The sequence below is a fragment of the Saimiri boliviensis genome, chromosome 14 (assembly GCF_048565385.1).
Source record: "Saimiri boliviensis isolate mSaiBol1 chromosome 14, mSaiBol1.pri, whole genome shotgun sequence".
NCBI classification, from domain to species: Eukaryota; Metazoa; Chordata; class Mammalia; order Primates; family Cebidae; genus Saimiri; species Saimiri boliviensis.
The window spans coordinates 91,619,383-91,630,673 of NC_133462.1; the positions used below are offsets into that span (position 1 = coordinate 91,619,383).

The window sequence follows — 11,291 nt, forward strand, 5'->3', positions numbered from 1 at the left end:
ATGGAGCTCGGCATCCTGCTTTAAACTTTTTTTTTTTTTTTTTTTTTTTGACGGGGCACGGCAGCTCACGCCTGTCCTCCCAGCTCTTCGGGAGGCTTAGGGTCGCTTGAGCCCAGGAGTTTGGGTCCAGACTGAGCAACACCTTTTTTTTTTTTTTGGTCTCAAAATAAAAATAAAAATAAAAGGATCGCAGAGACTGAAAACCACTGCTTTCCCACCTTCTCCCCTGCGGTGCTCAGGAAGAGACGATCGGCCCCGGATTCGCTCTTCCCAGCCCGCAGCGGCCGCGCCGCCGGGGAACCCAGGGCCCCACCTCCTCCCCCGGAGCCCGCGGCCAAAGCGCGGCCCGTGCAGCGCGCTGTGAACCTCGAGACACCCTTGGTTTCCACGCGCAGCCCCCGCCATTCCCTGTTCTTTCGTTCGTTCGGCGTTGGGCTTACTTTCATTTATTGCTTCTGTTTACCAAGAACAAACCAATGCTGAGCGCGCACAGGGGGCGCAGCGGGCGGCGGCGGGGCTGGCGGGCGGGGGCGGCCTGCGCGGGCCTCCCGGGGGCCACGCTCTGCGTCCCGGCCGCGGCCTCGTCGGCGCCCCGCGCGCGCTCCAGCAGCAGCAGCGGGATCTCCTCCAGCCCGTCGGGCCGCTCCCCGCGCCGCAGGAAGCGCGGCCCCCACGTCCCCAGGCTCCGGAGCAGCCGCTGCAGGCTCGAGGGGCCCCCCGGGCCGCGCTCCGGGGCCGCCTGGCCTGGGCGCGCGCACTTGGCCTTCTTCCTGCGCGGGCCGCGGAACAGCCGCCGCCAGCACCAGCAGCCCGAGCTGGAGCCGCCGTCGCCGGCCGCCGGCCCCCCGACCGCCTCCGGCTCCCCGCGCCGAGGGGCGCCCCGCTTCCGGCGCGCCGCCTTCTCCAGCAGCTCGTGCTGCGCGCCGCCGCGCCGGGGGCCGCCGGGCCGGGGGGCCGCCGGGGGCCGCGCAGGCCTCATCTCGGAGCGCTGGGCCCGCGTCTCGAGAACCGTCGGGCGGGACAACTCCACGGGGCCGCTCGCGTCCTGGGCCGGGAATGCGCCCACTGACCCCCTCGACGCGCTCGGGTTGCCAAGGAAACCTCACTGGTGACCGCACAATGCCCAGCAGAACCCTCAACCTCTGCCGCCGGTGGGGTCACCGGAATCCAACGACCCAAGCAAGGAGTCCTCTAAATAAGTCAGCCAAATGTCGCTGTGGACTGATTTTCAAATATGGCCTCACCTGGGCAAGAAGGAGTCGGAGTTCCTGGGGTCCAAGTCCTCATCCGCGAGGACACCAGGCGTCCACAAGGACGCGGCTGCGCAGCCTTCCCTCGGGCCGGGCGTGGGTTTCCGCCTCGGGCGCGCTGCCCTGGAGATTTGCGTTTTGTGAACTGCTTTCAGGTGGTCTGCACTTCCCTGTTAACAGGGAGCGAGAGTTTCAGGAAAGATCTCAAAACCTAATTTGCTTCATCTGCTTCTTTCTTGTGGGATTATGATCGATTGTTTTTTCGATTTTTTTCTGATTGCAAAGAAGATTTTTGAAGAAATTTTGTAAAACTAATACAAAAAATACTTTTTTCTGCTTCTTTATATGTATGTATTTTTGTACTTGTTAATTTTCTCAAATTCAAACAATAATAGCTACCGTGGGGGCTGGTCGTGGTGGCTCCTGCCTGAGCCCAGCTGGGCGAATCACTTGAGCCCAGGAGTTCAAGACCAGCCTGGGCAACATAGAGAAGCCCTGTCTCTACAAAAAAGACAAAAGAAATTACAGGGCATGGGGGGCGGAAAAAGCAGCAAGCAAGCTACTCTGGGCACAGCCCTGGAGGGACGGACAGGGCAGTACCCAAAGGTGTGCTGGCAGCTGGCTCCGTGGGCCCCCTCTCCATGGGGCATGAGTGGGATGAAGTGTTCGTGTTTTGTACTAAAATATAATGCAAATATTGATGAAAATAAACATTTTTTTAAAAGAAAATGAAACGGTTTTCCTCCTACCAAATGGGAAATTAATTTTATTACTAGACAGACAAGAAGAAACTCAACAAGGTTGTCCATCTCAGTATTCCGGCAGAAAAGCATGAAATTGAGCCGTTCCTTGCAAAGACCAGGAAATCCAGCATTTCCTACAAGAATGGGGATTGCTTGGAAAAGAATAGCTATCTAGACTACCTCCAGATGCTGACAAGTTGTAGGACGTATGTAGCACTGTTCATGAGGCCAACCAGAGAGGCCCAACTGCTAAGAGAGGCCTGTCCCTGTCCTTAGGGAGATGCCCTGCAGCAGCGCCAGGGCCAGCACTGGGAAGAACACATCCCCTCAGGTGTGTCCCTTCTGTATTCCCTTTCATGCTCTTTAAGTGACTCATCATCTAGTCCAGCCCAACACGCTATGCCCTGAGCAAAGAAGAAAATTTGAGGACAAGCCTGTGCCCATGGTTCCTTCTTCACAAGAATGAAAACGACTTCACGCTCCTAAGTTTGCCCCTGCCTCTTCTTTTCTCTTTAATAGCTCATGCACAGAGCAGTGGTGCTGAGGGGCTCTGCTGCTGGCCTTGTTCAGGATGGGCAGGCCCCCCTGAGTAGAGCAATTCGAGAGGCAGAGGCCCAGAGGGAGGGCCTGGGTGACCTAACCCAGCCCTGAAGGTGTGTGTTTTCATCAGCCCTTCCCTGTGCACTCAACCTCCCAAGACCATCTGGGCCTGGCCCTTCCACCCTGCTCCAAGGGTCTGCTTTGGGACCCTCCCCACCGCTGCAAGTGAACTCTATTGAGGATGCCCAAGACCTGAAATGGGTTCTGGAAATCTTGGGTCTCCTCACGGTCATCCCCATGTGGCTCCTGGCTTTCTCCTGACAGACGCCACTCCCAGTAGTAGGGATCAACCTCTGCTTGACAGAATAGGTAGCTAGGCAGATATGAGCCTAGGGCAGGAGACCTCCCCCACCAGAAATGTCAGATGATCATCAGGTGATGGTCAGGTGGTTGTTACACTGCCCTTCTAAAATAATAATTGTTCACAGCAGGCATCAGGAAAAGGCGGTCTCCCAATAGGTAGGAAACACCTGACGCTCGTGATTAGCAGCTTCCCAATTACGTTCTCAGGATTTGGGAGAGTAAGCTCAAGTATGTGCACTAAGAGGCAAAATGGCAGAGTTTAACCAGCATATGACCTTCTTCTAGGAACCCTCAACTGACTCAAAGAGTATGCATAGGTCAGTAAACCCACTGTGCATGCGGACCTTGCTCTCAAATGCAGTATGTAGGCCACCACACGTGCAGACAGCCCACCGCAAGGGAAGAACTGGGAGAAGGAACACAACCCCCAGAAGCGTGCCAACGTACGAGACCCCAGGTCAAAGGCCAGACACTGCGCTCGGATCTCTCAAATCAGCCATTTGGCCGCCTTCCAACTGTGCTTTACTTCCTCTAGTCCCTGCTCCTATGTGTATATATATATATATATATATATATTTTTTTTTTTTTTTTTTTTGAGATTTTTGTCTCATTCTGTAACCCAGGCTGGAGCACGATGGTGTGATCTCAGCTCACTGCAACCTCCACCTCTGAGTTTAAGTGATTTTCCTGCCTCAGCCTCCCAAGCAGCTGAGATTGCAGACATGTACAACCACATCCAGCTAATTTTTTTTTCTTTTTTTTTTTTTTTTTTTTTTTGATAGAGACAAGGTTTCACTATGTTGGCCAGGCTGGTCTGGAACTTTTGATCTCAAGTGATCCACCCACCTCAGCCTCCCAAAGTGTTGGGATTACGAGTGTGAGCCACCATGCCTGGCCCTACCATCTTCAACTAAAACAAAGATAGAAGGGTATAGCTGAGGCCAGGAAAGAGGAAGTGACCAAGAAAAGTAGAGTACAAGAGAGTAAGGTTTGTTATGAAGATCAAATCAGTGTCTTCTCCAGTAATCAGAGTCTCCAGTGATTCAGAGTCATTTTTCTCTTTCTGACACCGGGAGGGAGACACTCTTACAAATGGAGATTTTTTTTTTTTTTTTTTTTTGGAGACAGAGTTTCATTCTGTTGCCCAGGCTGGAGTGCAACAACAAGGTCTCAGCTCACTGCAGTCTCCACCCCTCAGATTCAAGTGATTCTCCTGCCTCAGCCTCCCGAGTAGCTGAGACTACAGGCGCCTGCCGCCACATCCAGCTAATTTTTTTTTTTTTTGTATTTTTAGTAGAGATGGGGTTTCACCATGTTGGTCAGGCTGGTCTTGAACTCCTGACCTCAGGTGATCCACCCACTTTGGCCTCCCAAAGTGCTAGGATTATAGGCATGAGCCACCACACCAAGGCAATTATAGTGCAAATTATTGGTAACAAATTAGAAACTGCCTTTTCTTTCCCTTTATTTTTTATTTTCTTTTGAGACAGTCTCACTCTGTTGCCCAGGCTGGAGTGCAGTGGCATGATCTTGGCTCACTGCAACCTCTGCCTCCCGGGTTCAAGCCATTCTCCTGCCTCAGCCTCCCGAGTAGCTGGGATTACAGGTGCCCACCACCACACACCTGGCTAATTTTTGTATTCTTAGTAGAGTTGGGTTTCCATATGTTGTCCAGAATGGTCTCAAACATCTGACCTCAAATGATCCACCCACCTTGGCCTCCCAAAGTGTTGAGATTACAGGTCTGAGCCACCACGCCTGGCTTGCTTTCCCTTTAAAAAACCCCTTGTAGCCGGGCGCAGTGGCTCAAGCCTGTAATCCCAGCACTTTGGGAGGCCGAGGTGGGTGGATCACGAGGTCCAGAGATCGAGACCATCCTGGTCAACAGGAAACCCCGTCTCTACTAAAAATACAAAAAATTCGCTGGGCGTGGTGGCGCGTGCCTGTAATCCCAGCTACTCAGGAGGCTGAGGCAGGAGAATTTCCTGAACCCAGGAGGCGGAGGTTGCAGTGAGCCGAGATGGCGCCATTGCACTCCAGCCTGGGTAACAAGAGCGAAACTCCGTCTCAAAAAAAAAAAAAAAAACAAAACCCTTGTAACTGCTGCTAATTGGAGTGTATCAGGGCAACTTGAATCTATGCTCCCAGGTTGCAGTTCTCAAGCTCGGCCCAAATAAACTCTCTGCTTATGTTAGTTTTGCCTCTGCTTTTTCCTTTTAAGTATCCAGTGTAGTTGGCAGGATTCAGTAACTATCTCCCCACCTCATCCCCACTGAGAAAGGAGAAAGGTAAAAACCCCGTCAGGCAGGCAGTTAGGGTGGGTCCCCGGTTGAATCCTTTCAAACTAAAGAACAGCCTGGAGGCACAGATAAGGAAACTTGCACTTCGGGTTGCCTAAGACATGCCCACAGCTGCACAGATAAGAAAGGCTACACAGGTGACTTGCCCAGGCATGCCCGCAGTGGAAATTTCTGTCCCCTGACACATACGTAGTAAGGGGAACAAAGCAATATGGAGTAACTCAAGCTAAGGGCCCAAATTCACCTTAGGAGGATGGGGCGGAGCTACCAAAATCCACACCTTACGCAAATGAGATGCCCAGCCCTCACTGGTTTCCTATAAAGCCTTTGCATTCTACTGTAAAAACAGCAACCCGTGGCCGGGCGCGGTGGCTCAAGCCTGTAATCCCAGCACTTTGGGAGGCCGAGGCGGGTGGATCACGAGGTCAAGAGATCGAGACCATCCCGATCAACATGGTGAAACCCTGTCTCTACTAAAAATACAAAAAATTAGCTGGGCATGGTGGCGCGTGCCTGTAATCCCCGCTACTCAGGAGGCTGAGGCAGGAGAATCGCCTGAACCCAGGAGGCAGAGGTTGTGGTGAGCCGACATCACGCCATTGCACTCCAGCCTGGGTAACAAGAGCGAAACTCCGTCTCAAAAAAAAAAAAAAAAAAAAAAAAAAACAGCAACCCTCTTCTGGGTCCCCTCTCTGCAGCAGAGAGCTTTCTTCTTTCACTTATTAAACTTTTGCTCCAACCTCACCCTTCATATCCACACTCCTCAATTTTCTTGGTCCTGAGACAAAGAACTCCAAGTGATACCTCACAACAAGAGACTGCCACGTTGTGTCAAGTTGGTGAGACTGTAACACCACCACTGTTTCTGAAAATAGCGCTTGATACTAACATGAACTCTGTCTTCAGGAGTCCCATTGTAAATGCCCAGTGGATTCACCTTGCCTGCTGCCTAGACAGAGCCGATTTATCAAGTCTGGGGAATTACAATAGAGAAAGAGCCAGCTGTGCGGGAGACTGGAGTTTTATTATTACTCAAATTGGTCTCCCCAAGCATTTTGGAATCAGAGTTTTTAAAGGTAATTGGTGGCTTGTGTGGAGCCAGTGAGTCAGGAGTGCTGATTGGTTGGGTCGGAGATGAAGTCATCAGGAGTCGAAGCTGCCCTCTTGTGCTAAGTCAGTTCCTGGGTGGGGGGCCGTAAGATCAGATGCCCATTTATTGATCTGGGTGGTGCCAGCAGGGAGTGTCTGCAAAATATCTCAAGGACTGATCTTAGATTTTACAACAGTGATGTTACCTCCAAGAGCAATCTAGGGAGGGTCAGAATCTTATCCTTGAGCTGCATGACTCATAGACCATAATTTCCAATCTTTTGACTAATTTGTTAGTCCTACAAAGGCAGTCCAGTCCCCAGAGAAGAAAGGGGTTTGTTTCCAGAAAGGACTATCATCTTTGTTTCAAACTATAAACTAAGTTCCACTCGGCCAGGCACAGTGGCTCACCTGTGATCCCAGCACTTTGGGAGGCCAAGGCAGGCGGATCACCCGAGGTCAGGAGTTCCAGACCAGCCTGACCAACATGGTGAAATCTGTCTCTACTAAAAATACAAAAATTAGCCGGGTGTGATGGCAGGTGCCTGTAATCCCAGCTACTTGGGAGGCTGAGGCAGGAGAATTGCTTGAAACCAGGAGGAGGTTGCAGTGAGCCAAGATCCCACCATTGCACTCCAGCCTGGGCAACAAGAGCAAAACTCCGTCTCAAAAATAAATAAATAAATAAATAAATAAATAATAAAAAATAAAAAAGAAGCAAGATGGAGTTGATTAGGTCAGATCTCTTTCGCCATCTCAGTTACAATTTTGCAATGGCAGTTTCACTATTAGGTGTTTCTGGTGAGTTCTCCTGAATTCAAACCTCTCACTCTTTGGTTGAAGGTCTAGACTTTATCTGAGCTGTTTTTCAAATGCTTTCTTTAAGCGTGAGGGCCTCGGTCTGTCTTTGGACAGGAAATTTGGGTAAACAGCTGTTCAAAGAACCTCCTTTATTCTACCTCTGCCTCACTGCAGAGATTTGAGTCAAAGGATTGGCAGTTAGGCACAGTGGTTTTGTTTTACACAAAAGGCTTTTTTCTTTTTCTTTCTTTGTTTTTCTTTTTTGAGAGAGTCTCACTCTGTCATCTAGGCTGGAGTGCAGTGGTACAATCTTGGCTCACTGCAACCTCCACCTGCTGGGTCCAAGCAATTATCATGCCTCAGCCTCCCAAGTAGCTGGAATTACAGGCGCATACCACCATGCCCAGCAAATTTTTGTATTTTTAGTAGAGATCGTGTTTCACCATGTTGATCAGGCTGGTCTTGAACTCCTGACCTCAAGTGATCTGCCTGCCTCAGCCTCCCAAAGTGCTGGGATTGCAGACATGAGCCACCACGTCCGGCCTACATAGCATGCTTTTAAGATTGCAGCGGTTTTCTATCACTTGAAAATTTGACTTAATTCTGACCAGTTAGCTCCTAACTGAAAGTACACCCACATTTTGCTCTCCCAGACAGGTACGAGGTCCAGTCCCCCTGTGGTGGCCTAGAATTAGAGTCTAAACAACACCATAGTATAAAACAAAAAGCTGATTTTCAAAAATAAGTTGTAAAGGCTGCCCCATTCGCTTCACAATAACTGCGGGCCTTGGCCTCTGTAAATACGGCTGCTAGTTTACTTTGCAGGATGCAAAACCACTTATCAGAAACTGCCGGAGTTGCTAGCCTTTTGCTTACCGGTGATGACCAGAATAAGCATCCCCATCTAATTCCATCCTGGCTCCTGCGACTTGTAATAAGTAACTGAGGTCTGTAAATTCTATTCCACCGAGATAATGTAAAAACTAATGTTTATCTTGACTTCTGTAAACCACTTAAGTGACAATCAGAAAGACAAAAGTCCCCTGGCCTGCGAAATGTCCGGATCCCCCTTCTCCACCCAGGAGGTAATTTACTGAATCCACAAGCCCTCAAAATGTCTGAAGCCCTTCGCCCCATCCCCGCTCCTCACCCCCACTTCCAGGGTGGCTTTTAGGGTATAAAAAGTATTGGCACGCGGCCGGGCGCGGTGGCTCAAGCCTGTAATCCCAGCACTTTGGGAGGCCGAGGCGAGCAGGTCACAAGGTCAAGAGATCGAGACCATCCTGGTCAACATGGTGAAACCCCGTCTCTACTAAAAATACAAAAATTAGCTGGGCATGGTGGCACGTGCCTGTAATCCCAGCTACTCAGGAGGCTGAGGCAGGAGAATTGCCTGAACCCAGGGGGCGGAGGTTGCGGTGAGCCGAGATCGCGCCATTGCACTCCAGCCTGGGTAACAAGAGCGAAACTCCGTCTCACAAAAAAAAAAAAAAAAAAAAAGTATTGGCACCCTTCTTTCGACACCACGGGTTGGAGAGACGCAAGTCCTCTGTGGCCGCCGGCAAATAAACCCTGTAATCTGGCATACTTTTGTCTTGGTGTTGACTTTCTAAGCTCAGTCCAGTACAACACCCCTTGAGCACCCTGCTGCCATCTGGCAGATGTAGTCCAAGATAAATCATATTTTGACCCTAAACACATTCCTGACCTTCATCACTTCTGAAAGTTTATCAGTTATGGGAACTCCAGCTTCAAAATCTAAGTGTTCTTCTTAGAGACACCAGCTGGATTTATGTATAGCACTGATGGAAATTCTCTTGTAAATATCTAGGAAAGTGAAACCATCTAATCCTGGATAGCCGAGATCATCCAACTGCACTCCAGCCTGGGTGAGAGAGCAAGACTCCATCTCAAAATAGTAATAATAATAATAATAATAATAAAGGGGAAAGGAAAGGAAATTCTTTTTTTTTTTTTTTTTTGAAACAGCGTTTCTCTCTTGTTGCCCAGGCTGGGGTGCAATGGCATGATCTCAGCTCACTGCAACCTCTGCCCCTCGGATTCAAGCAACTCTTTCTCGGCCTCCCAAGTAGCTGGGATTATAGGCATGAGCCACTACGCCCAGCTAATTTGTGTGTGTGTGTGTGTGTGTGTGTGTGTGTGTGTGTGTATTTTTAGTAGAGACGGAGTTTCACCATGTTAGCCATGCTGGTCACAGTTCCTGGCCTCAGGTGATCCGCCCATCTGGGCATCCCAAAGTGCTGGGATTACAGGCGTGAGCCACTGTGCCCAGCCCTGTGATCCTATTTTGATCAAATATTTTTAATATTAAATATTTGACATGCTTCCCAAATCAAATTTCAAATTCTAAAATTAAGTCTTTTGCAAGTAGAAACCCTAGAAGGCTAAGAGGTACATGTTAAGCTGATTTGATATGTTAAAATGATACAGAGCTCACAGCTCCTGCTCCAAATACGCCCCAGCCTGTGTGGGTTCTCATATAGGATCCCCATCAGTGCCTTTCCTTCTGAAGGCCTAGAGCTAATGACAGGCTCCGCGAGCCCAAACTCCTGGAAACTCTCCCAGGAATACTGGGGATGCGAAGATGTATGCTAGAAGGGAACAGATGGCTTCTGTTTTTGTGTGCGGTATGGACAGCAAAAGGTCAGTGAGCTCTGTAGGAGACAGCACCGTGCCAAGGGGACCTGACCCCTGAGACAGCCTTCCTCACCTTTGCCTGTCTCAGACACCTGCTGACATATGACCAGGTGCAGATGGAGAAGTGCCAGCCACATCCTGCCAAGGAGCAGATCAAGCTGGTGCTCAGTCCCAGCAACACGGGGTCAGTGACATCCCTATATGTGAATGGGGACACATTTGTAAGCAAAGACATGAAGTGAGAGAATGAGATCACCCATGGTGACATCTGCCACTACCTAGGTGACTGGTCCAAAAGTAGGGTGTGGAATTGGAACAAACTACAACAGACTGTATTTAGATATTGACCCCATTCTAATATATAGACTTTGCAAGGTACACATTTCAAAATTGCTCTTTGTTATGAGAACCAAATGTTTTCTCCAGATATTTTGAAATAAACTTTTGATGAAATAAATGCATCATAGGAAAGGCCTTGCTCCCATATTAGAAAAGTAAATTCTATATCCAAAGACATTGGGTAACTACATCCTTGAATGTTTGTATGTTGTAATAATGACGATTACGTGGGAACCAGATTCTCTGTCCTTTACTGTATGTGGGTAGAGCCTTTCATCAGTATGTCAAGGCTACTGAAATGTTAGTGTGATCTTGATGTCAGACAGGGTCTTTGCTTAGAAGCCTCCCACATCCAACGCCTGTGGAAATCCAAAGCATTCCCTCCAAGATTACTGCAAATCTTTTGTCTCTTGATTTCCCTTTCTTCTTTCTTTTTTTTTTTTTTTTTTTTTGTTTTGAGATGGAGTCTCACTCTGTCACCCAGGCAGGAGTGAGTGGCACAATCTTGGCTCACTGCAACCTCTGCCTCCTGAGTTCAAGGGATCCTCCTGCCTCAGCCTCCTGAGTAGCTGAGGTTACAGGCATGCCACCACAACCAGATAATTTTTTGTATATTTAGTAGAGATGGGATTTCGCCATGTTGGCCAGGCTGGACTCGAACACCTGACCTCAAATAATCTGCCCCCTACTCAGCCTCCCAAAGTATGGGATTATAGGCGTGAACCACTGTGCCCAGCCCTAATTCCCCTTTCTGTGTGATCTCTCCACCTTCTCTCTGACTTTCACAGAACCCTCTCCCATAGGAAACATGAAACATTTTGAAACTCCTCAAACTCCTGGGCTCAAGTGATCCTTCTGCCTCAGCCTCCCAAAGCACTGGGATTAAAAGCATGAACCACTACACCTGGCCACCAGCTCCTTGAAATCCTGCTACTTCTCTTTCTTCCTGTTTTCAGGTAGAAAAATAAAATGAGTCCTTTCCCCTTGTTCGTGGCAAAGGAGTTTCCCCTTTCTACTGATTTTTTTTTTCTTTCTTTTTTTGACACTTGTAGGCTGACTTCAGGATTTTATCTCCCTGAAGCATGCTTGGTATTTTCCTAGAGATACATACTTCTACCTAAGAAAGATTCTTTTGCACCTGCTTACATTAAGTATGTTTCTGATGTTATAATGCAGACCTTTGCAGCATTACTGCCCTGTAAGATCAC

The 11,291-nt window shown here is 49.1% G+C and overlaps 1 protein-coding gene across 1 annotated transcript; it reads right to left on the reverse strand.

Moving 5' to 3' along the window:
* Positions 1 to 442: 442 nt before the first annotated feature.
* Positions 443 to 1,030, reverse strand: C14H1orf202 (chromosome 14 C1orf202 homolog). Its single transcript, XM_074385527.1, has one exon. The coding sequence runs from the start codon at positions 977 to 979 to the stop codon at positions 443 to 445; it is 537 nt and encodes a 178-aa protein (XP_074241628.1). The 5' UTR covers positions 980 to 1,030.
* Between the last annotated feature and the right edge of the window lie 10,261 nt (positions 1,031 to 11,291).

Bases quoted from the DNA above. Each gene is read 5' to 3' on its own strand.
- C14H1orf202 (XM_074385527.1), bottom strand. From the start codon at position 979: ATGAGGCCTGCGCGGCCCCCGGCGGCCCCCCGGCCCGGCGGCCCCCGG.